General features: G+C 32.9%; 1 protein-coding gene across 1 annotated transcript in view; it reads left to right on the plus strand.

Annotated features, from left to right (window-relative positions):
• Positions 1–1,213: 1,213 nt before the first annotated feature.
• The window catches only part of trh (PAS domain-containing protein trachealess), a 490,370-nt gene continuing 466,790 nt past the window's right edge, over positions 1,214–24,793 (plus strand). Inside the window, exons 1-2 of the mRNA XM_089640096.1 lie at positions 1,214–1,505; positions 4,018–4,404. Coding sequence (XP_089496222.1) covers positions 4,238–4,404 — 167 coding nt within the window. The 5' untranslated portion in view covers positions 1,214–1,505; positions 4,018–4,237. The remainder of the gene's footprint in view (positions 1,506–4,017; positions 4,405–24,793) is intronic.

A 24,793-nucleotide genomic window follows, 5' to 3' on the forward strand; every position in this document is an offset into this window, starting at 1 on the left:
ACAAGTCTATATTAGATAGGTATCTTTAGTATACAGACACAGGAGACCACCATGCATTTAGTTTCCCATTATATCGCCTAATAGTCTATTAGAACTGGACTAATAAGCTGACGCTTCTCGCAACTCGCCTCGAGAAGTGCCTCAGCAAAGTGCGCTATAAAAGTTAACGCCCGCAGATTATAGGATGGGAGGAATTATTACATTCATTAGTTCAGGATTAATGAGAAAATTTTCACTCGAGCTATAAAACGATAGATCAGAAAAATGTGTTATGATTTTTTTTTCTGGAAGAAATTATTGAAGGTTTGACTGAATTATGTTAATCATTGACACATTTTTCTATCGATATACAACATTTTCTAGTGTATTGTTTTAATGAAAAACTATTACACGGAGAAAACTTACTGACATTTTTTGCTAATTTATTAAGAATCTATTCAAATTATTCGTAATATGGTTAAAAGGCCTGTAATCCAGTTTTTAATAGGCCTGCATTCGTTAAAACGAATGAATTTACAGATTTCTTAATAAACTTCCATTAAAACACAAATGTGTTATCACGACGTTCGAATTCGTGTTCATAAAAAACTAATATTTTCGCATTTCTTCATTGTGTATTATCAGGACAAACGCAGCTGCATGAACAGGTGTTCCGACATATTATGAATGTAGTAAAAGTTTATTAGGAAACAGCCTGCAATCCCGTTTATAAGAGGATTTTCAAAGTGTAAGTCAGCAATACTCATTTTTATCCTTTTAAGATGTAGTAAATTACTTGTTATTATATTCTTGTAAAAAATCATAAATTTTCACCACATAATTTGACTCAATTTACGATCCAATATTCCTACTGACTACGAATAGATCATTATTTTATTATTATCTAGCATCAAAGCCACACTTAATAACATCAAAGAATCGCAGGTTTTTTGTATCGTGCATACTTAATAAACAATTTAAAACGCATATTATTTTAATTCAACAACAATTTGTAAAGAAAATTACTCCGCAAAAGGTTTGTAATAAATAATAATAAACAACAAAGTATAATATAAGCCTCTCACGGATACCGCGAGCGCCCGAATGTTTCCGGACATTGCCGAGCATCTCCGAATCGCTTCACGCAGCTTCAGAGACGCCTGACCGGGGAGGAAGGACTCGACTCTGTGGAGTTGAGAGTTGTAGCAGAGTTTGATAGGAGAAACACTCAATGGCCGGTCGACTCGCTCGGTCCACACACGTGCATACCAATGGTCAATCCTAATTTTTTAGGTTAGGAAGTCAATAAACAACGACGCGGCAAAATCGCTGTTGGGAATCGCGCGCGGTAAAAATTTGATTTTAAATTTTCGTGGATTTTCCAACGCGCGGTCGATCGGTTCCAAAACTAAAAAATAATTGGTTACAAAGTTTTCCGATAGAGTTTAAAAAGTGCGCGTTTTTTGTGGTTGTGTTTCGTTTTCCCGGCAAAGAAATGACTTGAGTGTTACTTATAGTAAAATTAGGTAATTCAAGTAGGTACCTGATTATCGGTACCCTCTATATTAAAAGAAAACGGTTTAAAATGTGTGTTTAAATACAAATAAATACTATTTATTAAAATATAGTGCAATATTAAAACTTTTTCGTAAGTTACTAAAGCTATTTATTAACATTTTGTGAAAATTGTCTAGACAGTAGGTACTATAAATAATAATAATCTCAGATACTGACACGAAGTTTAATAGTACCGTGTTTCGCCGTATTTAGCAGTGGTTTTGTTTTGAAATTGGAACCTGTCAATTGGAATGCAAGCTCGATTCTGATTGGCCGTGTTTGGTGCGCAAACAACAACTGTCATTTTGACACAATATTATTTGTGATATTTAGTTTAAATTGTGGTTCCTATTCGGATAATATAGCTATGAATCAAGTGTAATGTGACAGAAGTGAATTTTCCAAAACAACGACAAAATATTGTAATTTTCATATGACTCGTAGGTTTGTCAGCTAAATAAACATCGAACTTTTTTAATACTTTTCTTTCGGAATTAATACAACGGGACCGTTAGATAGTTTAGGTTCGATAATAAAGCTATCAATTGATTTATTTTAATGTATTCGCGTTCCTAAAATCTAAATATTAATTTTATAACATAATAATTTTGACGGAAAATTGCGCATTGTAAATAAAATAAATCTGTTTTGCATGGGGACTAAAGTTTAATTTGTTTAAGTAATTTTTAAAAAATGCCAATTTTATTTGCCTACTGATATTTCTGTGCATTGAACAATTTCTAACGTAAACAAAGGGGCCAAAAAACCTTTGTTTATGATAAGCGGTATCAAAATAAGTTATTTAACATCTATGCGTCGTTGATGTTTAGACCAAAGTTTTGCACTCCCTAAATTGGTAGCTTGCAATAATCTAAAGGGTTTTCCAATAAGAGGTGTTATTTTTATATTCAATCGTAAAAGATCAATGGCGTGTATCGTTCCATTTTTATTAATGGCGTAGTTTCCACTTGTCAAATGTCTCAAAATGACAGCTTCAAAAGTAACATCTACTGAAATAGCGGGCTATTAAAAATAACATCTCTTATTGGAAAACCCTGTATATAAATAAATATTTAAATGTTCGTTTGTTCAAAATCTCAAATTTCTGAAATTTCTTCACCGATTGCTTTGAAATTTTTATACAATGTTTCATTCGAATACGCGTGGGTTTTTTTAAATATCTCTATATACCTGTGAAAGGTAAAAACATCTTTAAAAAAAACCGCGCTATCTGTTGGACGTAAAAGCAACACGCGCTATAGCTTTTCTATCTGCACCGACAGACTGAGCCACGGCAACGCTTGGTGGATACAGCTAGTTTATTATAAATTATAACTCATAACTTTTTAACATTATGGCGTTTTTATGGGAAGGAAAAGATTTCTGTAGTAAAGTTTTGTAGGAATATTTTAGAACACATTGCAATGTTTCAGGAAAACGATAACTAATACTAAAATGAGTTTTCAAATATTTAAATATTTAAAGTTGACTTGTTTTTTTTATTGTTTATTTAATTGTTTAGGCAGGCATTGGCAATACGTCATTCATTTGTAGGTTTCTCATAACACATCTTTAGCTGTTCTCACTATTGTTCACAAAAGATACAAAATCGCTTATCAAATCGATAAACTATCTTCTTTAAGACAATCGCGAAGTCACTTTTAAAAAGTTTTTAAATTAATAGTTAAATTCATTAAATCTACACATACATGCGTCTAAAAAACGTCTTATAGGTATCCCCAGGGCCGGCTCTAGGCGGCCGCAATGGGAGCCGAATTGCCAGGGCGCTAAAGCGCTGATAATACCTACAACCTAAGAGTCTTAAAACATCGCACTTGTGATCATTTTTTCATGAAAACGGCATAACACAAAAATACAAACAATCTGAATATGATTAATTACAGTGATCACCTACCTAGGCGTCTTCTGGTTTTGACAAGGAGCGCTATAACTTTACTCGCGCCTGGCGCCGTTTGGCTCGGGGCCGCCCTGGTATCCCGATTTCAATTGGGATCGAACCCCAAACCCACAGCTAATCCCCATACTATGGAGATCAATGCGTTTGGTTTGTAGGATTTTTACATAGGTGTGCTTATTGCTAATGGAGATCATTGCGTTTGGTTTGTAGGATTATGAGAAAAAATGGATTATGAGAAACTATGGAGATCATTGCGTTTGGTTTGTAGGATTTTTACATAGGTGTGCTTATTGCTTGAACGCATACTTTACAGCAAACTAGGATTTGCAGTGGCATCAATATGAAAATATGCTGTTTTGAAGTAAGGAATGTCTGGAATAGCTTGACTTTAATCTGTAGGTATGGATGTGAACGTATACCTAATTTTTATCGCTTTCTAGTAAATATCTACGTATCGTGTCAATATATTATTATTTCGTTCAATAATAAAGTTTTTAGGCACTTATATTATTATATCTCTTCCGCCTTTAAAAAATAATTATTTTTTATTATTTCGACCACAGGAAAAATACACAATTCCAATACAATCTGATGAAAGTTTCAAATTTCTGATGAAAGAAAAAATTTAAAAATAAATTCAGTGCTAATCTAAACAAAACATCCTTGTATCTTGTATACATCAATAGAACGACAAGTTTTGACATTCAATATGCTGAATCTCTAGTATACAACCACCAAATCGTGTTCAAATCGTACGGGGGGCAGCAAACACCCGCAGCCCTTATGGAGCACCCGGGGGGCTTTGCCCCCTCGCCCTGGGCCGCTGTGCTGGGCCACCATGTGGGGGCAGGGGCCGGTATAGGAGTGATGCAGCACGAGTATGCGCACGCGCACGGAGGCGCTGCAATGCCCATGGATCTACACGTTCCGCAGCCATTTCCGTACTATAGGTGAGTTATATTTTTTTGTTGTTTTAAGGGTTTTTTTAGGAATGTGCCGCTATATAAAATTAATAAACAAAAATTCAAACAGTAAACCAATATTACATGTACCACATTAAAAAAAATTGTTTGTTGTGCTATATAGGAACATTTTTAAGTTGTTTATATATCGATACGAATTCACAATATTCCTCATTCAATAAAACACTAAACTTACCCCCTTACTAATAAATGTCATTAAACAATCATTTACCATACATTAATGGTTATTTATCAATTGTGTAAAATTTAAAACACAAAACGTGATAGCATGCTAAATTACTGATAAAATATTAGTCATTAAGAATATATCGAGAACACGTATTCTTTTCCGAATATATATCACGACTGGATGCTACAATATAATTTTGTCAGTGTCAATATCAGTATTTGTAGGAACACGTGTTCCGTCGTCCGCATAAAACATTTGCTTTTGACTGATACTTTGTCACGAACTCTTTCAATTCATTCTTTATAGGCTCGCATTTTTAACAGGAAAACGAATAATTTGACCAGATTTTTAATAAATTAACAGTATTTCAAATCAGTAAGTTTTTACCGTGCATGTTTATTAGTAGAGGTCCTAGTGAAAACTTGATTTTACTTTCCTATCCTATTTTTCTAATTAGTCTATATATTATAAAAGGCGTCAGTGAACGTCGTAAGGTCGTTTAACATTTTTCATTACAGTGTGGTGTAGGTATATGATGTAGGTGTTAATAATTGTATTTCGGAAATATTTTTCGTCGTTATTTATAATGTGGTAGGTTAAACTAAAAAGTAGCTACCTCTCGTGGATCATAAACGAATCAATAAATTTCTAATTTATAATATTGAATTTAAAACGTCGATATCAAGTATACACAGATTCTACAAATCGTGTAAAAAATTCCACGGTTAAGCATTTTATTTTTGAAAAAATGGTAAAGTGTCTACCTAAACCAAAACTACAGAGTTTTATAATATGATTTATACTTATCATTGGATTGTTATTCGATGGATTTAAAAAAAATGTTACTTTGTTTTGGTATAAATCATGTTTAACCTGAATATTTTTAAAATGAAATTATCGTTATTTTTGCTCTTTGCGCTTGTCTTGTTATGTTGATAATTTAATAATTTATATAGCGCCGTTTTAGGGAAAAATCACCTCAAGGTCACTGTGCGGTATATTGTAATACAAAAAATACAACTTTTTTCATTATCCACGATTTTCCGGGCATTTGTATCATTACACAAACACTAATAATTTTTCTTTGTCTATAATTAGAAGCAAGCATTAAAAAGACATATTGAATGCGCAACAGCTATCAAATCCAATTGCAGTACAGTGGAAATAGTAATTTTAATACTTATAAGTAATACTAAATTATTAATTTTTCAAATAAATTTGCAGCACAATATAAAAAAAATAATATGTTTCTAAACCAATGGTTTCTTCATCAGGATACAAAGTTATAATTTTGTATCCTGATAGAGTAACACAATTACTTAGTTATTATGTAATTACACATATATTAAAAAATATTTATTTATTTATTATTAAAATAGTGGTTCTATACAGTTATTGCGAATAGTGGGTAAATGTTTTAAATGTAGGTATACATTTTTTAATACGGCTAAACACATATATATCTTTACAAATCTCATTCAATAGGATCATATAAATTTAATAATACTTAGAAGTGCATTTATAAATAGTACAGCTTTTATAAATAGTACAATTGAGAAGGTACGCAGAAAAGAATGAATAAAAAAATACTGCAAAGCAATTACTGGCAGTATTAAAAATAATATCTGATTTTATTCACGTAAAAAATTCCGTAGATCTAATCTAACCTAATGGCAATTTACGAGAATATTTACATAGACATTTTACTTCAAACAATTCACCTGTTGAAATCGACTCTCAGTTCAACCCTTTGGCACTAGAGGGCGTGACGTTCTTGTAACTGAAGGCTTATTACTGTGACTACCCCCACAGATATAATCTAAATAAGGTTGTCTTTGCATTGCATTTTGTGCATTCTTTTCCATTTGTTTTAAATGAAATCAAGTGTAATTTTATTTCCTTTACAGACTTTACATGTTACAGAATGTGATCTACGTTGTAAACGCTTTCCATATAAATGTATTATTATGCTTTGCGATGCAAAGGGTGCTTATTGAGATAAAACACATTTTAAAATGTTGAATTGTAAAGTGGACAGTTATGATTAAAAAATGTGAACTGTTTTTTGCGGATGATTTCTTTAGCATGTTGAAACTTGTTTAGTAGAAAAGATAAATATTTTCAGATTAATTTTAATTTTAAAAAAATCAGGTATGTTTGCGCTCGCAAAACTCGAAAAGTAGTCGACCGATATCGCTGAAAATTTCAACGTTTGTTTTTATTAGTGTCAGTAATGTTTAGAGAGTAGTTTGAATGATAGAAGAAGTCGGGGTCGCTCGATGAATACTACTCGGAGACAGTCTGTAATGCGCGGGTAGGTAGGTGCCTTTTTGTTCTCCAATCTTCAAGTATCCAATTACTTAAATAATAATCAAAAGAAATTTTAATACCAAAATGAAATAATTAAGCAATAATTATTATGAAGTCATCAATATTGATTCTCAGCATTTACCTTTCATGTGTCAATATGAGGGATTTTTTTTTATTTTTTTTTTTTAATTCCTTTATTTTTCCCAATTTTTACATTAATTACATACAATATTATATAAATCAATACGAATAATGGGAACCCACTAAGGCGCAGCCTGTGCGTGGGTAATATATTTAAATTATTATTTTATTGTACCTAGAAATAAACAATAATTATAATAAAAACAAGATTACATTTTGTCTAAGCGGTTTGTATAAAAAGTGTTTATAATAGTGTATAGTGAAGTTATAAGTGTTTAGTGTAATATATGGTGAATATTTTATGAGAAACATAAATTGATACAAATTAAATAAAAAAAGTTTCAACTGCTGTATCGAAAAGCCATAATTTTAATTCTTTTAAATATTGAGGATGTTTAGTAATCACTTGAATATTTTTCGGTAAAAGATTGAAAGTACGAGGTCCAATGAAACTGCAGTGTGTTTGCATTTGTTTCGTGTTCGTTTGGGGGGTATAAAATACATTATTATTTCTAATGTTGGTTCTGTTTTCATTTATTTCGAATTTATTTTTGTTTTTAAAGATGTATTTCATAGTTTGCAAAATAAATAGTTTACGGAGACAGAATATTTTAGATTCTTTGTATAACTCATCTGTTGAAAATGTTCTTTTCCGACTATACATAACTTTGATGATATAATTTTGAATCATTTGTAAAGGTTTGATATGTGTATGAAGCGCACCGCCCCATCCTATTATTCCGTATATGAGTGAAGATTGCACCAAAGAAAAATAAATAATTTTCAGTTTTTCAACATTGAGCACTTCTTTTAGTTTGTAAAATGTGTATGTAAGATATCTTAATTTACAGACGGTATTATTAATTTGTGCCTGCCAATTTAATTTTGTATCAATAACAATACCTAAAAATTTAATCTTTTCAACTTTTCCGAGTTCAAAGCAAGATGAGCATATTTCTTGATTACAGTTAACGTTATGTATTCGAATTTTAAGGTTATTGGGGGGTTTATTTTTACTATTTTTAGAAAAGGTTAGGTAAAATGTTTTAATATAGTTTAAGAAGAGTCTATTACTTTTTAGCCATGATGAGACATATGTTATACATTTTGTTGCCTTCAAAAAAGTTTCAGGCCAGGATTTTCCATTCACTATTATTACTGTATCATCAGCGTAAGATACAATTTTACCAGGGATTATAACATCACACAAATCGTTTATGTATATTAGAAAGAGAATTGTGCCAAGCACAGTTCCCTGTGGTACTCCATTTTTTATTCCTGTTTCAGTACTATAAAAATCCCCTATTTTTGTTTTTTGTTTTCTGTCTTTGAGATAGCTAGTAAGAATTTTTAGTGTATCATTTTTTAAACCTATTTGATTCATTTTTTTATAAGTAGATTGTGATTTACCGTATCAAAAGCTTTTCTTAAGTCTAGAAATATAGCTAAACTCTTTTTATTTTGATCAACAGATGTGTATAATTTTTTAGTCAGATCGAATATTGCATCTTCAGTGCTTAGTTTTGTTCTGAAGCCATATTGATTTTGGGACAGAATTTTGTTTTGTTCTAGGTAATTCATTATTCTATTTTTGATACATTTTTCAAATATTTTTGAGAGGTTTGAGACCAAGGAAATGGGTCTGTAGTTGTCTAATATGTGCGTTTCTCCCGATTTGTGGATTGGTATTATGATAGAGGTTTTTAATTGTTCGGGAAAATTTCCCTCTTTTAAAGATATATTAAAAATATGTAGCAATGGAGTTAAAATGTAATGTTTTATTTTTTTAGTGTGTTACCTGATAAACCATCAATTCCTGTAGAATTTGTTGATTTTAGACCGTCAATGTGTTTATCAATTTCATCTGTTGTTATGGGTGAAAAATATTCTAAGGAGTTAATTGAATCGTTAGTTGAGTCTAAGTGTAAATATGAGTCTACGGGTATTGTATTATCAATTTGACTAGAAGATTCAAGTACTTGATCTACTACATTTGTAAAAAAGTTGTTAAAGTTTTCTGCAATGGCCGATTTGTCAGTTATAATATTTTCATTTATTATAATCTCATTGACATCGGTTGATACTTTTTTTTTTGTTCGTGATTTCGTTAATAATATTCCACATTTTTTTGGTATCATTTTTTGCACTATCAATTTGTTCACAATAATACTTCTTTTTACAATTTCTTATTAACCTATTTAGTAAATTTCTATACATTAAATATTTCGTTTTCATGAAAGGCATAATTCTTGTGTTATTTTTTTGACAGGCTTTTTGATAATTTAACATCTCTTTGTATAATTTATCTCTTTGTTTAATAGAGACTATTAGTCCTACAGTGATCCAAGGCTTAATTTTTTTATAATTTCTCTTAGCGATGACAATTTTATTTGTACTCTTCGAAATATAAGCTTCTAGAGTTTTATAAAATAATTCTAATGCTGAATTTGGGTTAGCTATTGATAGTATGTTGTCCCATTTTTCTGAAAGAAGTAAATTGTTTAATGTGATGTAATTAATTTCATTTATTTCAACATTGTTAGAGTATACTTTTGAATTTGTGGTTAAGATGTTGTGTCCGTAGAATGTTGGGTAGTGGTCAGTAATGTTTGTTTTTAGAGTTGAAGATTTAGTTATAACGTGTATGATATGTGATCATATAATATGTGATCTAGAGTCGTGGAATTATTTAGATTTTCTCTTGTTGGTGAGTTTATGTATGATTGATATCCTGCATGTGACAAACAATCTAAGCATTCATTTATACATTTTGTTCTTTTGTTGTTTTCATTTATGTGTATATTAATATCACCAGTTAATATTGCAAAATTAAAGTTATTTCTGTTAGTCATTTCATAATTGATTTCAAAATGTTAACTTATATTTCATTTAACTTTCGTAAAATTTTTGAATGTTGTGAGATTTCCAAAATATTAAAGTAGGTAGGTAGTTCGTTTTAAATTTTTGGGAGTAGTGGTTTTTCCTCGGATTTTCGCAATTTTACAGGAGATGTCCTTATTTGAGGGATTTTTTTGTATTTTTCACATGTTTTCAAAATGCAAAGCTTTCATAAAATCACTTTTCGAAAATAATTATTTTAGTTTATCGCGTTACAAAAAGATCAGAATAAACATTGGTGAAGAATGATAATCATAAGTTTTTTATCTTAAAACTTCTATAAAAATGGAGCTCCCGTGATAAGTCAACCCATTGACAATTTAACACACTTTTAAAAAGTGATTAAAAGTCATTAAAAGCGCTTAAAAAACATAACCTACTAAACTTATTTAAATTAGTTTTTGTTTCATCACTTTTCATGACGTTAAATTATTTTTAAAAGGTGTGTTGAATTGTCAATGTTTTAGATGTCTGATTACCTTTTAAAACACGACATGCAACTGGTTTGTGCGTAAGCCAAAATTTACACCGCTTTCTTTGCCCCTTTCACTTCCTTTTGCTATATCTTACTAAGAGTCCCCTTTTAACCCTTATTCAAGATGATTAGGTGTATTATCCTCATATAAATTCGTCTGCATGTCATCATTCGCTCAAAAAATTTAATTAAACTGAATTTTGTTTTCGTTCATCTTTTCTGGTTCTAATTTGACAAGTAGGTACCTGCCAAAGCAACTCATTACTTCGCAAATTCTCAAAACAAATAAATTAAGTATTTTTTTTTTAATTTTTAGACTTCTGAAAGCAATAATAATTAATTACACTCGCGTTGGGAGGTTGGCAGCAGGGCACAGTAACCACCGGGGCAAAGTTCGAAACCGGCGGGAGCTATTTTTTTAGAAGTATTTTTGCATTAAGTGTGATTGGTTTTTTTTTCATTTAACGTTATAATTTTTTACATATTTTTATTTAGGTACTCGATTAAGCTAGTTTTGGAAGAGCGTTGTAACTCTTCAAAAAATTTCCTCGAAAAAAATAAACATTATAATCTTTTTGCGTACTATCCACAAGTTATTGCCTAAATTTATACCAAAAAATCTTCACGGAAATTTCTGGTACCCGGAGTCAGTGAGACAATACTTCTCATGGAGCTGACAGATTACCAAGATATTTATCATAATACACACTTGTACAAAGATTGAATTATTTATTAAAGAAAACAACACTGACTAAGAAATACACCGAAATAATTTGAAGAGAAATTCAAACTTGTCATTTTCTACCCAAAAGAGATAAATTCAAGCCCTCATCCCTCATGTACCGGGCAGTACAAATTCTGATTTACAATTTTTCTTTAAAAATAACTGACACTTTTTATTCATTATAATATAATACATAATAAGACCGGTCAATGGCTGAGTTTGCATCGCGTTTGGGTCCCACCCAAGCGTAGTGTGTTTAATTCCTTGGCTTGCTAAAACCTGCATCACAACACAAACAACATTTTCCGCTTATTAAGGTGAGATACGAGGTTTTAAAATATTGCCAGGTTATTCGTAACCTGGGAATGTTTTTTTAAAGAAATTTTCGACTGAAACAGATGTTGGATTATTTACCCAAAAATTTGTATATTCGTACTACAATGTGATCTTACTCAAGATTGTTTATTGAATAAACGAATATTTTTTTCATATTTCTAAATGTTTGTCATTGTATTAGAATAAACCCTTGAAAAAGAAATTACCTGTTAATGCCGTGAATCGTGACCTAATTTTTTTAAGGCTTCTGTAGAAAAAATGCAAAAAATGTGAGACGTTTCTTTGACCTCAGAGACCGAATGGACTATGTTGGAACGCGAACTGGCAATTGAGGGATAAGAATAAGTATTAGAGTTATCTAACTTGCTAAAAATAGCTATTTAAAGCAACCAACACTGCGATTGTGAATTTATTATGGTATACGGAGAAATTTATTAAAAATCTGTTCAAATGATTGGTTATCCGATAAAAAACGGGATTGCAGGCCATTTCCTGATAATTCATTATTAATTTCCTAACATATCGGAACACGTGTTCCGATAATGTACAATGCGAAAATATTGTGAGTTTCGGAACAAGTTCTCCGACATTGTGATAATACGTTCGCATTTTACTAAAAGTTCATTATGAAACAAATCAATTCTTTTGTTGTGCAATCCATTTTTAACCAGATTACGCATTATTTGAAGAGATTCTTCATAAATTAGCAATATTCAATATTAGTAAATTTTCTCCGTGTAGCCATCTTGTCGGGACAATTCTTGGATTAATTGGATTAAATATAAAATCCGCATATTATATTATGTAGTTGTAGATTTCTGGGCTTATAATTATAGTGAAAGACCATCATTCGGAATCTAAACGTTACTTTAAATGACTAGACAGGTATTTTCCTATAACCTCTTCATTTCCGTCTCTTCCCACCACATTCAGGTTGACATCATATCCTATTTATATATGCCATAGTCCAAAAATGAAATAAAAAAATAAAAAAAAATAAAGTTGAGTTAGAAAGTCGAAGATTCACTTTCCGTCGCAGTTTTGATGTTTTGAGTTTTGAATAAAAATTGCCAATTTAGCAGTTACAACGTTTTGTACGACCTTTCCCCATCCAAAAATAATAAATAAACCATCAAAAATTTGATTGATTGCTCAACTTTCATATTGAATTTGACTAGACACAGCAGGAAAAGTATTAGATACAGCTAAACGATTAACCAAATGTCCTATCCCACAAATTAACATGACAGGATTGTAATCCAAACAAACATTGACATAAGGCTCATTATCCCAACCCGCTGAGAAACTAATTGAATGCTTTGATGGTTGAAATATGACTCGGTAGAAAATATCCATTCCAAGCATTAATCTTAATTATTAGAATTAGTGACGTAATGATTACGATTATTCGTAAACGCAGGTAACAGGTATTTTAATATCTGTAACTACGATTATATATATTTATATTTTATGATTATTTACTATGACTATCTAAAAAATATTTAGTAAGATATAACCTGATTTTAATTTGATTTATAATCCCACGTTCAATGGGAATCCTGACTTCCATATCGTACAGTTGGTAGGTATTAGCATTGCCAAAGGTAAGTTATATAGTGCCATCTGTGCAAAACTTAAAAAAATAATAATAGTATTTGGTGATAAGTGTCAGCTACACTACTCGCTTCGACGCTTCGACGAAGTCCTCGACGAAGTTAGCCGAAGTTCGAAGTGCGTGCCCACACACTCTTGCAACTTCGCGAGTAACGCTTCGAGTCCTTTAGTGTCAGCTACACTACTCGCTTCGACGCTTCGACGAAGTCCTCGACGAAGTTAGCCGAAGTTCGAAGTGCGTGCCCACACACTCGTGCAACTTCGCGAGTAACGCTTCGAGTCCTTTAGTGTCAGCTACACTACTCGCTTCGACGCTTCGAAGAAGTCCTCGACGAAGTTAGCCGAAGTTCGAAGTGCGTGCTCACACACTCGTGCAACTTCGCGAGTAACTCAGTCCAACTCAGTCTCTCGGACTCGAGTCCTTTGACTCGGGCGCATTTACCGACAACAATCGGAAGTCGGGCGAAGCGAAGCGAAGTTGCCCGAAGCGAAGTGAAGTTCGTGCCCACACTATCGTATTCGGTCAACTTCGATCAACTTCGCGAGTAGTGTAGCTGGGCTTTTTGACTCGGGCGCATTTACCGACAACAATCGGAAGTCGGGCGAAGCGAAGCGAAGTTGCCCGAAGCGAAGTGAAGTTCGTGCCCACACTATCGTATTCGGTCAACTTCGATCAACTTCGCGAGTAGTGTAGCTGGGCTTTTAGACTATAATAACAATATGTTAATACACTAGCGTCGTTTTTGTGAAAGTCACCTACCAGGAAATTGAACAAATTAATTTAATCAAATTGTAACGTAGTTAACTACGTACCTGTTTTTTGTGATAAATATACATACGAATGCATTTATTTACGGTGAAAAATGTAATCAAATTATTAAAATTGTAATCTTAATCGAATTATCATTGTTAGAGTAATCGTTATCACAAGTAAGTAATGGCGGTCTCCGTGGTCAAGGGGTAAAGCTCTCGACTAGCAATCTGATGGTCACGGGTTCAAATCCCGGCGAAGTAAAGTTTATTTGGTTGAATTGTTTTAATTCGTAATTCAATCATTTAAAATAATATAAGGCATATTAGCGGCACGTTTCAGAGTGGAAGATACTCTCAGTATCGACCTGGTGTAGGGCCACCATTCAGAAATGAAATTTTGCTTGAAATGGATTTAACCATGTTTGGTTACCATATATAAATAGCCAGGTTCTTCCCCACCTTCCTCTCCCCCATCTCCTTCCACTCCCTACTACCTTCAGCCTCACAACAAACCCCAATTGGGGATGTCTCACTAGCTCCAGGCATTTGGGAATATTTTGAGGTATTCGCATAAAAAAAGTATCGCTGCATCACTAAATTCTAATGCATTTACTAAGCTGTACGGTGTTCAGATTTAATAATCTCCTCAAATATGGATTAAGATTCTTCACCGATTGAGATTTAAAAAAATTATATCCATGGAAACTATGAAAACTGCGGTATTCAAAACCTTCTAAACCTAAAAGGCAGTATCTTTTTTCTGGAATATATCAGATGTAGCGTCCAAGTGGCACAAAACTTACCGCTATAAGTGAATCGGAACGGGAAAGAAAACGTATTACCCACATTGTTTTCGAAAATAAATCGACGTATGTCGAAATAAGACAAACGTACAAAATAAGATGGCAATAGTCAATAACTTGAGCACAAAAGATTTTATTTAAAGTAAAAAAACACACATCTGAATACTCCACTGCCCAACCCAAATACTCAACCAACAATAAGTCAAAACTTGCTGGTTATTCCCAGTTTGAATATTTAATTTCTTGCTACGAAACATGAACATAATGCTCTAGCAAATCAGTAAAGAAAATAACAGGAATGAATATATTTAAAATAAAAGTAAAAACATGGCTGGGAGAAAAAAGTGATAATCTACTTGCATACACGATGAAAACATTTTAAATATACTTGTATACACGATGAAGACAATTTCAATATGCTTGCATACACGATGAAGACAATTTGAATCTACTTGCATACACGATGAAGACAATTTGAATCTACTTGCATACACGATGAAGACAATTTAAATCTACTTGCATACACGATGAAGACAATTTAAAAACAACTGAATACAAAAATATTTAAAAATCTACAGGCCGCCTCAACAGCAAACCCAAGTGAGGAGGACTGAGAAAGCGTTGAATTTATGCTAATATTATGCTTTGCACCTACTTAAATCATGTGTCTACAAAAAAAAATATGGTACAAAAAGAGTAACGTTATTCTACATGATAGTTCAAATAAAAAAGAATCATGTTTTTTTATTCAAATGTTTTAAGTTAGCTTTCTAGGAACAATAAACTTTCTTCTATGGAAAAATAGTTTTGCTAGGGAAACTTTTTTATTTTTTATTTATTTCTATCATTGTGTAAAATCACCTCCCGAAGTTTGTGCCCTTTACCCCCGGACACCCTGTACATTATGTAATTTAAATAGAGTTTATCTATCTATATTATGTGAGATATTTTGTTATTTAAAATGTATAATGTCATGTCTGTGCTGCAGTCTCAACACTTATAAAATATCGCAAGTTGGTATTATCATATTCATAAGTTTGTTAAACGGACGGAACAAATATTATGAAGGCTGGGATTGGATAGCCGGGTATCCCATTTCTCACCGCGCGGCGCCGGCTGTGGGCAATCAAAATGCAAATCAATTTATTGATTCATACATGTTTAATTAATTGTATCCACATGTAATGTGGCTCGACCAATTAGTTGGGGGATAAGTCAAATAGACGGGGGCCACACGGGAGTATGATAGCTTACGGCCTTTTTAAACTTATACCCTTTCGCTTTGGAAATAATAATAGAGGATATTTATAAGTCGAATATGTACAGTAGAAGGCTTAGCCTTTGCAGCCTACTTGTAATATTACGCTATTCCTGGTAAGTGTAGTGCGAACTTTTGGCCAACTTTCAGAAGACTTCCATTCAATGTCATTTTAATTCAATTAAAATAAATCACTTTGTAAAAACCACTATTTTAATTTTATTTATTAACCCCCCTTTTCGGGGCTTTTACATGAGAATATTAAGAAATATTATACATTATTTATTTGTACATAACTGAATTGGGTCATTAACAACAACATTTTATATTTGTTTAAAGATAAATTGAAGATGTCCACTGACTTGGTGAAATTGTTTCCCTCCATTAGTATTCTGGGCAAAGAGGAATACACATGGTAGTTAGTCCCAAGATTTTTGCACTGAAATAAATCCTGAATTCTATTATTAAGTTTTTGAATCCGGAAGCTTATTAATTCTAGCAATACCGGACTAGATAAATTGAAGATGTCCTCTGACTTGGTATCTATAAGTACTTATTTGTTTATTATTTTATTTATAAATTTTCATAATAAGTTTATTCTGACAAGGAAAACATTGGCTTCGAAACACTTCGATTATTTTGATTTAATAGTGGTGTTAACAAAGTGTTTTTTTTTTTTAATTTATTTTTATTTTTGGAATAACTTAATGACTAAACCCTCAAATTGTAATCTTTTGCGATTTCTAAACGAAAATTTTGAACAGAAAAAATTAAAAAAAAAGGTCGCATGTGGTTCAAGTCCCAGCTCGACCGCATATTTTGCAGAATTTTCTGTTTCAAATTGTGGTTTAAAAATCACTAATATCATCCTCAATGAATTATTTTCTTTAAGTGAAAGTTTTGTATTTAGTTCTGGTCATCCAGTCTGAGTCCCAACTGTTCCCAGTGAGACTATGGCATCCCCAATTGAAAGCTGAAGGTAGTGGTGAGGGGAAGGAGATGCGGTAGAGGAAGGTGGAAAGTATAACTAATTATTCAGACCTAGTCAGCAAATACGGCTAAGGCCATTCCAAGAAACGTTTCAATTCTGAATTATGCTTTAAAAGAAGAGTATATATGATTGTGAATGAAGCAAGGAGTGTGTGCCAAAACAGTTGTTTCTCTACCGAACCCTCCGGGTAAGCTGCATGATTGTTAGTTAGTTAAATGAATTAATAGTGAAATAACACAATCCTTCGGATTCCTGGTCGATGTCCTTACCCCTCGACCACGGAAGCCAACATTTTGATGAAGATAATTCGATCCTGAATCCGTTCCATACACCTGATTATTCTGTTCGTCTAAAGACCGTCTTCTCGATTATTGACAGATCGGTGTAAAAAGTTTCACGTGGAAGAGACACTGACTTGAGCCATGGCTTAGTTAGGTGCCGACCTCTCTATATAATATTATACGTTAGACATCGAGCTTCGAGCTTCGAGCTTCGAGCTCGAGGATCTCATTAGAGTTATGGGAACCATTGTGAGTCGGGTTTAGCTAAACCATAATTGGTGAAACTTTCTTGCGACTTCTGCAGGAAAGTTATGGCATAAATACTTTTTATCGACGTAAGGAAACTTCTGCCTTAGCATTGAAAGTTTTTAAATTCGGAATAATGATCTTATCAAATTTTAATCTTGAGGTTTTTTAATTAACCGCTTGGCTTACATAATAAAAATCTATTTTGTTTTCGTGAAAGAATTAATGCATATCTTAGAAGTGAAAATTAACCCACTTCCCTGAAGCTGAAACTCGGCAGATATTATTATTGATGACAATGTGTCAACATGACACGGGGAAATCCGCGCATTTTCGGAAATCGGAAGACATTCCAGCAGTCAATATACGAAATAAATGTCGGTCCTACCCAATCGTCATTTTGCTCAGTTGTTACCGCGGTTGACTCCAGTCCCTGGGGAGGAAGATTCAATCCTCAGTAAAACAAAATAAAACAGCGCCCCGACAAGACGAGGGTCCTGGGTTCGTGTTGACCGTATCTTTTGTTATTTTTCTGTATCAAATTATCGCTAATATTATATTCAATCATTAAATAAACTATGTTTTTTACGGGTTCAGTTTTTATAAAAGTTCCAAATGGCCAAAATTTCATCGTATTGTTGAACCTTATTAATATTAACTCTTTAACATTGTACAGTGTACAGATCACCTTATTTATACGAACGGTCGTCCCTTTTTCGGGCAGATGTGAACTTAATTTTATATTATGCCTTACATGTAATGAGTACAAGATACAAACATAAACACATGCATAAGAGTGAAAGTGGCTATCTCAGTTACTGGTTTTCATCATCATCATCAAAAATATTAATTTTCATTTTCTATGCATCCTGCGTAACTCTGATTCTGAATTCTCTGAATTCAAGTGACATTTTAAAAATTGGAACTGATAGTGCAAAGAATTCGGACAAGCAATAAAGTATCTACAAATAACAAACATAATATTTTTATTTGTGCCATTTTAAAATTGTAACTGTAATTCTGACTATCCCGTGATTTTTTACGGGTCTGCGCTAATTAACTAATGGTTACCTCTAAACCTCAATACTTAAAATTTTAAGTTTTTAAGATGATTATACACCCGTTATTTTTGGTGGATTTTAATTTTGACCTTGAAAGGTGATACAAAAATCTATATAATGTTAAGTTTTTTACCTACCTACAAAATCAGATTTCATTTTTAATATGAATGCTTTTCATAGCTGCTCTAAAAGTTAAACATTTTGTTTTGTTGAGGGCTGCATTTTTAAAGGCCGTTTTACTTAATTGGGTTTTGGTTACTCAGTTCAAGGGATTTACTTGCATACGAGTATATGAACTTTCTCCTTGATTACCAGCCTTAATTACAAAACTATTTTCGGTTGTGTTCGTTGTGTCTGTAACTCTTGTTCTATGAACTTGAATGTGTTTTGAATTGTGTAATTCTCAAAATTAGAACTGTTTGAACAAATTCAAACAATCGAAAAGTACCTACCCATAATAAATTATTTTCTAAATTTGAATTATAATATCTTGTGATATTCACGGGTCCGCGCTACTGCTATAATAATTTCCTATACTTTATCTTTTAATGCTTTACCATTTACAGCGCGGGCTATAATCGTAACATGTTTTTATAAATGTAAATATATATTTTAATTTTAAGCCAAAGATGAATTAAGTTTTAGAAAAATATTATGAGGTATATATTATCTGCTTCGTCATAAATGCGTAATAGTTTTAGTTAGACCCTAGTCATAATTATTGGTGTTAAGTCACTAGATATGAGTGTTAGATATGAATTTCTAGTTGTAAGTCTCATTTCTTGACCCAAGTTATAAGGGGATTTTCTCACGTAAACTGCGCTGTAGAAATATTGCAATACTATTTTTTTTCACTGGCCAGTGCCTCCCTGTGCGTGAAATCTTTTTTCAATGAGTAAGTTCGAATAATTTTCGCGTCTTTGCCACGTCAGCTCAGCCTCCAGGTAGTCCTTCTGATCTGATAGTAAGCTTTTTTTCTTCTTTCTTTCCTGCAAACTGGAGACCACATTACCATCCAGTTCAATCATCGTGGCCTCCTTATCTTTCAGCATCTTCGCGGTTATATTTTTTTCAATAAGTGTTCTGTAAATAAAACGTTATTATCTTCAAGTTAATAAATGCAGTAGATTTATTCTCATTATTAGTAAATAGGTTTGTTGTAAACACGCTGTTTTTATTAGTAAGTGGTGGTAAACTGAAAAACAAAATATAGACACTAAAATTCTCATTCGGAGCCTACTTATAATACTATACACTAATGAAAAACTGTGAAAGTTTTTCCATAGATTTTCAGAGATTTTCATTGGTGGATATAGTTAGGCAATCATATGACGTCACAATATTTTGGTTTAAATTTTCGATAGGAGTTATACCCCTCTGGAACAATATCGAAATCCAAATTTTCTTGTCAAAAAATATACAAGGTTTCAAATATAGAATTTAATATTGGAATAATTTTCTTGCGTAATTTTTTAAAATATCGTAGTTTCATAGGTAGTTAGGTACTCTTAGTATTAAAAAAGGACCTTTTTAAAAGTAAATTAATGCAAAAAAATATGTTAAAATTGTAGGTTAATACTGTATCGATTTATCTCTTTATTAAAATAATTTCCAATTTTGAAAACGAAACATAATTTCAAAGTGAATCGAGTTCTAGTGTTCGATGAACCAGAGTTACAGACAGACAGACAACCGAAATAAGTATATTTGATGATGATAAAACAACATTAATACCTACACGTTTACATTTGAAAGGATTATAAAAATATTATGCATTCCTTTTTATTTTAAATTTAGCTGCATTTTTATAAATCCATTGCTTTATCCGCAAAATCGGCTCTTTCGACATATTTAACCATTTTTTTTAAAGTGAATTCATCCAACAATATAAAACAATTTTTTAATGATATTTACCTTTTGGCTTTTTGGCTAGATATACCTGCCGTTTATGGCAACTACTTGCCCCGTCCAGCATACGAAGCGGCGCTTGTGACAGACGTGGCGACAGTTTTTTGACAGTTAGTCCGCGGTATTATTGCGAAGTTTGCCCGACATACCTTTACCCTTTTATTTTGTATCGATCTCAGAACAGGGCGGGATCTGCGATAAATTCAAGAAATATCAACAAATCGACCAAATCAAGTATTTGCAAACATTTAACACAATCAAGCAATTAAAGTTCATTCATAATTATTCGTGGTCGAGGGGAAGAATCTTGACTATCGAAGGTCGCGGGTTCAATTCCCGGAGTGCGCAACTAAATTATATTTGCAGCACGTTCCAGTATCTCTGTATGGCCCTGGTGTAAGACCACTATTCAGAATTGAAACGTTGCTTGATATGGCTTTAGCCGTATTTGGTGACCAGATCTGAATATCCAGGTACTTCCCTACCATCCTCTTTCCCATCCCATTCTCCTCACCACTAACTTCAGCCTCACAGCATACCCCGATTGGGGATGCCATCCTCACTGGCTCCAGATGGTTGGGAGCTGTTGGGACTCGAGTCAACCGCGTTACCGACCTTGCCAGACGCCAATCGTGTAGGACTGACATTAATTTCGTATATTAACTGCTGAGATTTCGTCCGATTTTAGAGAAATCCGTATACGTCCGCGTGTGTGTACGTGATTGTCACTAAAATATTGCGTTGTATGATGGACAGCGAGTCTAGTTTCAGCTCAATCGGATCTCGAGAAGTGGGTTAATTTCTGCTAACTAGATTTACATTAATTCATTACCGAAAGAAACGTGAAATTAAAATACATGTAATCAAAAAAATATATATTAATATTTATTAAAAGACGGTGAGCAGAATTAATATGAAAATTTTCTCTCATAGCAACTATTTTCAACTTGCAATTCAATTTCTGTCATAAACTATTGAGCATCGAAATGTTCGCTTAAACTTTTTTTAAAACACATTTTTGTTGGATTATTTTCATATATATTTTTAGTTGTTTTAAGAAAATGGCTGCCGAAAACCGAGTACTAAAATCTCGGGTGAATTCGGGTAGTAAGGGTCAATAACTTGCAAATTTATACTATCAAACCTTGTATTTTTATACCTTATACCCTTGACATCAATGACTACTTAGAACCTCAACTAAAAAAATTATTGATTTTAATCAGAATCCTATTTATTTTGACTCGTCTGAAGATAAACATGTACTTGCAAAAGTAGAGATCGATTTAATTGATTTGAGGAATGCATAATCCTACTCTCGATATATCAATTGATTGAGTGACTGTTTTGTAGAAGAATATTAGCTTCTGAAATAAAAGCGTAGGATTTTGTTTTTAGTAATAATGATAGGTGTCTGTTGTTTTTGAAAACCCGGTCCAAGCCTGCCGTGATCTCTGCCAAAAAAAGTCTTCTCGCAGCGCGGCAGAGGTAGCAAATCTGAACGCTGGTCCATTACATAAATCAAAGATGATTTACGGCACCCATCATATTATTTCGGAATAAAATTAACATTCGAACATATAAAATACAAGCGACATTTTCATAAACGATCACGTTATATGAATTCGCGAATGACTATGAGATTCTGTTAAAATAAACGATATCCGCACTTACTTACCACACGACACTTTTCTTCTTTTTCTCAAACAATGTAAGAAATTATATTTACTACTTGACACTATCTTCCAAACTCCCTTGTTCTTGCTTTTACGAGCGTTTTTTAATTTACATACAATCAATCTCGTCCGGTGAATTTGCGAATGTATACAACACAGTAAATGAACCATCGATTATCAAGATACATGTCATGTATTTCATACCATGAATATATGACTTGGCGGCTCGTGACCTTTGGGCGTACTAGAGTGCTAATATTACAAAAAATGGTATTTCTGATGTTGTTATAGCTGAAAATTATTTTTAATTTTTTTTCTAAAAATCGTTTTTTTTATGAAGATTTTCAGGAAATTTCAGATTAGCCGGGTTTCCTGAAAATCTTCAAACAAAAAATCGATTTTTCGAAAAACAAAATTCGTTTTCAGCTACAACAACATCAATAATGCAATTTTTGTAACTTTGTTAACACTCTAGTAAAAAGTCACGAGCCGTCACTGCACGACTTCATTCACATACATATATATAATAATAATAATAATTGTTTATTCCAGAATGTGGGGAGGTGAGTGCAATCCCACACATTCCATAAAATATAACTATAATGTTATGTACAGAGATAAGTAGGTACAAATAAAATAAAATATGAAATGTAAGTATGATAAAAAAAATAAAACATTAGAAAAAGTGAAAGGAAATATATAGAGTGAAGAGTGATATCATAGGAAGCTTATTGGTATATCGGAGCGATAATTATATATATAAGACGCTCTAACACACCGCACGTCACTTTGTATTTTACCTATTCATGCTCGTAGAAGCGATTACAAAAATCTTAAATTCTTAAAGTATGCGTATATATTTATACCGTACGATTTGATAACCGTACACATCATTTTTACTCATAAGCATGATTCTAATAGTCAACCTTCAAGTTCCTGATGAATTCATCCTTGTATTATTGTGCATAAGTAACTAGTAGTTCTGTGAACAGTAGACTTCATGTAACGTTAATTACTCCGACGTGACAGCTTGCTACACTCACGTGCTCTGGCGGAATAAAAAGGTACTAACGTACACTGCTACCATCTTGATGGGATTGACAGGAACACAAAAAAAATTTACAGACAGACGAAATGCAAAGTGTACAATTGATTATACCGTTCGATTTTACGTACCGCATGATAATTCATTCATTCACCTATGGATGTCATTTACAAGAATTATTTTACTTACTATAAAAATATATCTCAATGCTTAAATAAGAAACCACATGTGTAAATTAGACTCCTCTTATCAACCCCGATGTATTGCCGTGAGGCATGCATCTGCTGGAGAAAGCACGAAGGTACCAACTCTGAAAGTAAGGACACACTGGGCCCATGTGCGCAACGTGTACATTACTGCTTCCCATGTACACTTGCCCTACGCACTTTGAATTTGAATCGTAGTATCGCGATATTCGATTGATTATACGTTTTAAATCACTTCTCAACCTGTCACGAAATAGTTTTTTATGTCCCATTTTAACAACAAAACTAAAGTCAGTAAATGAAAAACGCCAAAACAAACACAAACCTCCGTACCATGCCAAGAGAAGGTGGTGTTTGTTTCATTCGTCCCACGCCCATCTGGACAGCGCAATTCGGCTGGATGGGAATCATAGAATTGTGTTGCGTGTGACAAGTGTGTTTCTAAAGCATCTATTTTCATAAAAAACGTATGGATTGTAAATGGTCCAGATATCTTAATGCATTGCGAACATTGCGTACGTGGGGTCAGTGTGGCCTTACCTTGAACACACTTGGAATGAGGTTCCAGAGGACGCTTGGTAAAACCAAGTACATATAGCCGATGTTAGGAAATTAACACGATCAGGGGGATCACATACAGTCAGTGCCAGTATCACAGAAGAGTATAAAACTAGTAGAGTGTCATTGCACCACTTGCGGGGTAGGTGTGGTGATTAGTTAGTGACTCATGTTAGATCTCAAAATATACGAGGGCTGTTCGGAAAGTAACCGCCGCACAGTGGGCTGAAAATCGTATTTCATAGACATAGAGACTTGAATTTTCAAGGGTATTTTTTTGGCTAGAAATGGATTCTGCTGATCATAACTATGCTATAAAATTTCGTATGAAGCAATTGCGTGTACAAATGAAGGAATGAATTAATGTTGATGATTGAAATGAATCCCGATTGAAATGATTCATCAACATAAAAAAGTTTTTTTTTCCATTGACGATTTAAAAAAAAAATCGCAAGTTGCGCCACAATACGAAGTATGTCAAAAAATACAAATAAATAGTAGTAAATCTGTGTGTAAGTATAGAATAGCCAACCTTATGATTCCAGAGATAGCCTCATTTTTAATGTCAGTGCCATACAAATTTTTCTTAAAAAAATTATTTCCACTGTTTTCAACACAGTCGCTATTTAAATTAAAGCTTTTGCAACAGCGTTTTACATATTTAAAATTTCTTCTGCATAAAACTCGGCCCTTGGAATGTAGTCCAGCTGTCACAGCGTTTTGAAGATTTTCATTGATATCGTAATGATGGATCCAAGCCAGTGAGTGAACATAGGAAATGGATCCGGCCCTCGTACAGCCTGGACTTGGCTCCATCTGGTTTCCACCTGTTCACTCACATGTAGAAGTGACTTGGGGTCCAACACAGATTAGCAGGCTGCAGTTTTAATAACGGGGATTTGTTCG

This window comes from Hesperophylax consimilis, chromosome 15, assembly GCF_061612785.1.
Source record: "Hesperophylax consimilis isolate HC1 chromosome 15, BYU_Hcon_1.0, whole genome shotgun sequence".
In the NCBI taxonomy this organism is placed as follows: Eukaryota; Metazoa; Arthropoda; class Insecta; order Trichoptera; family Limnephilidae; genus Hesperophylax; species Hesperophylax consimilis.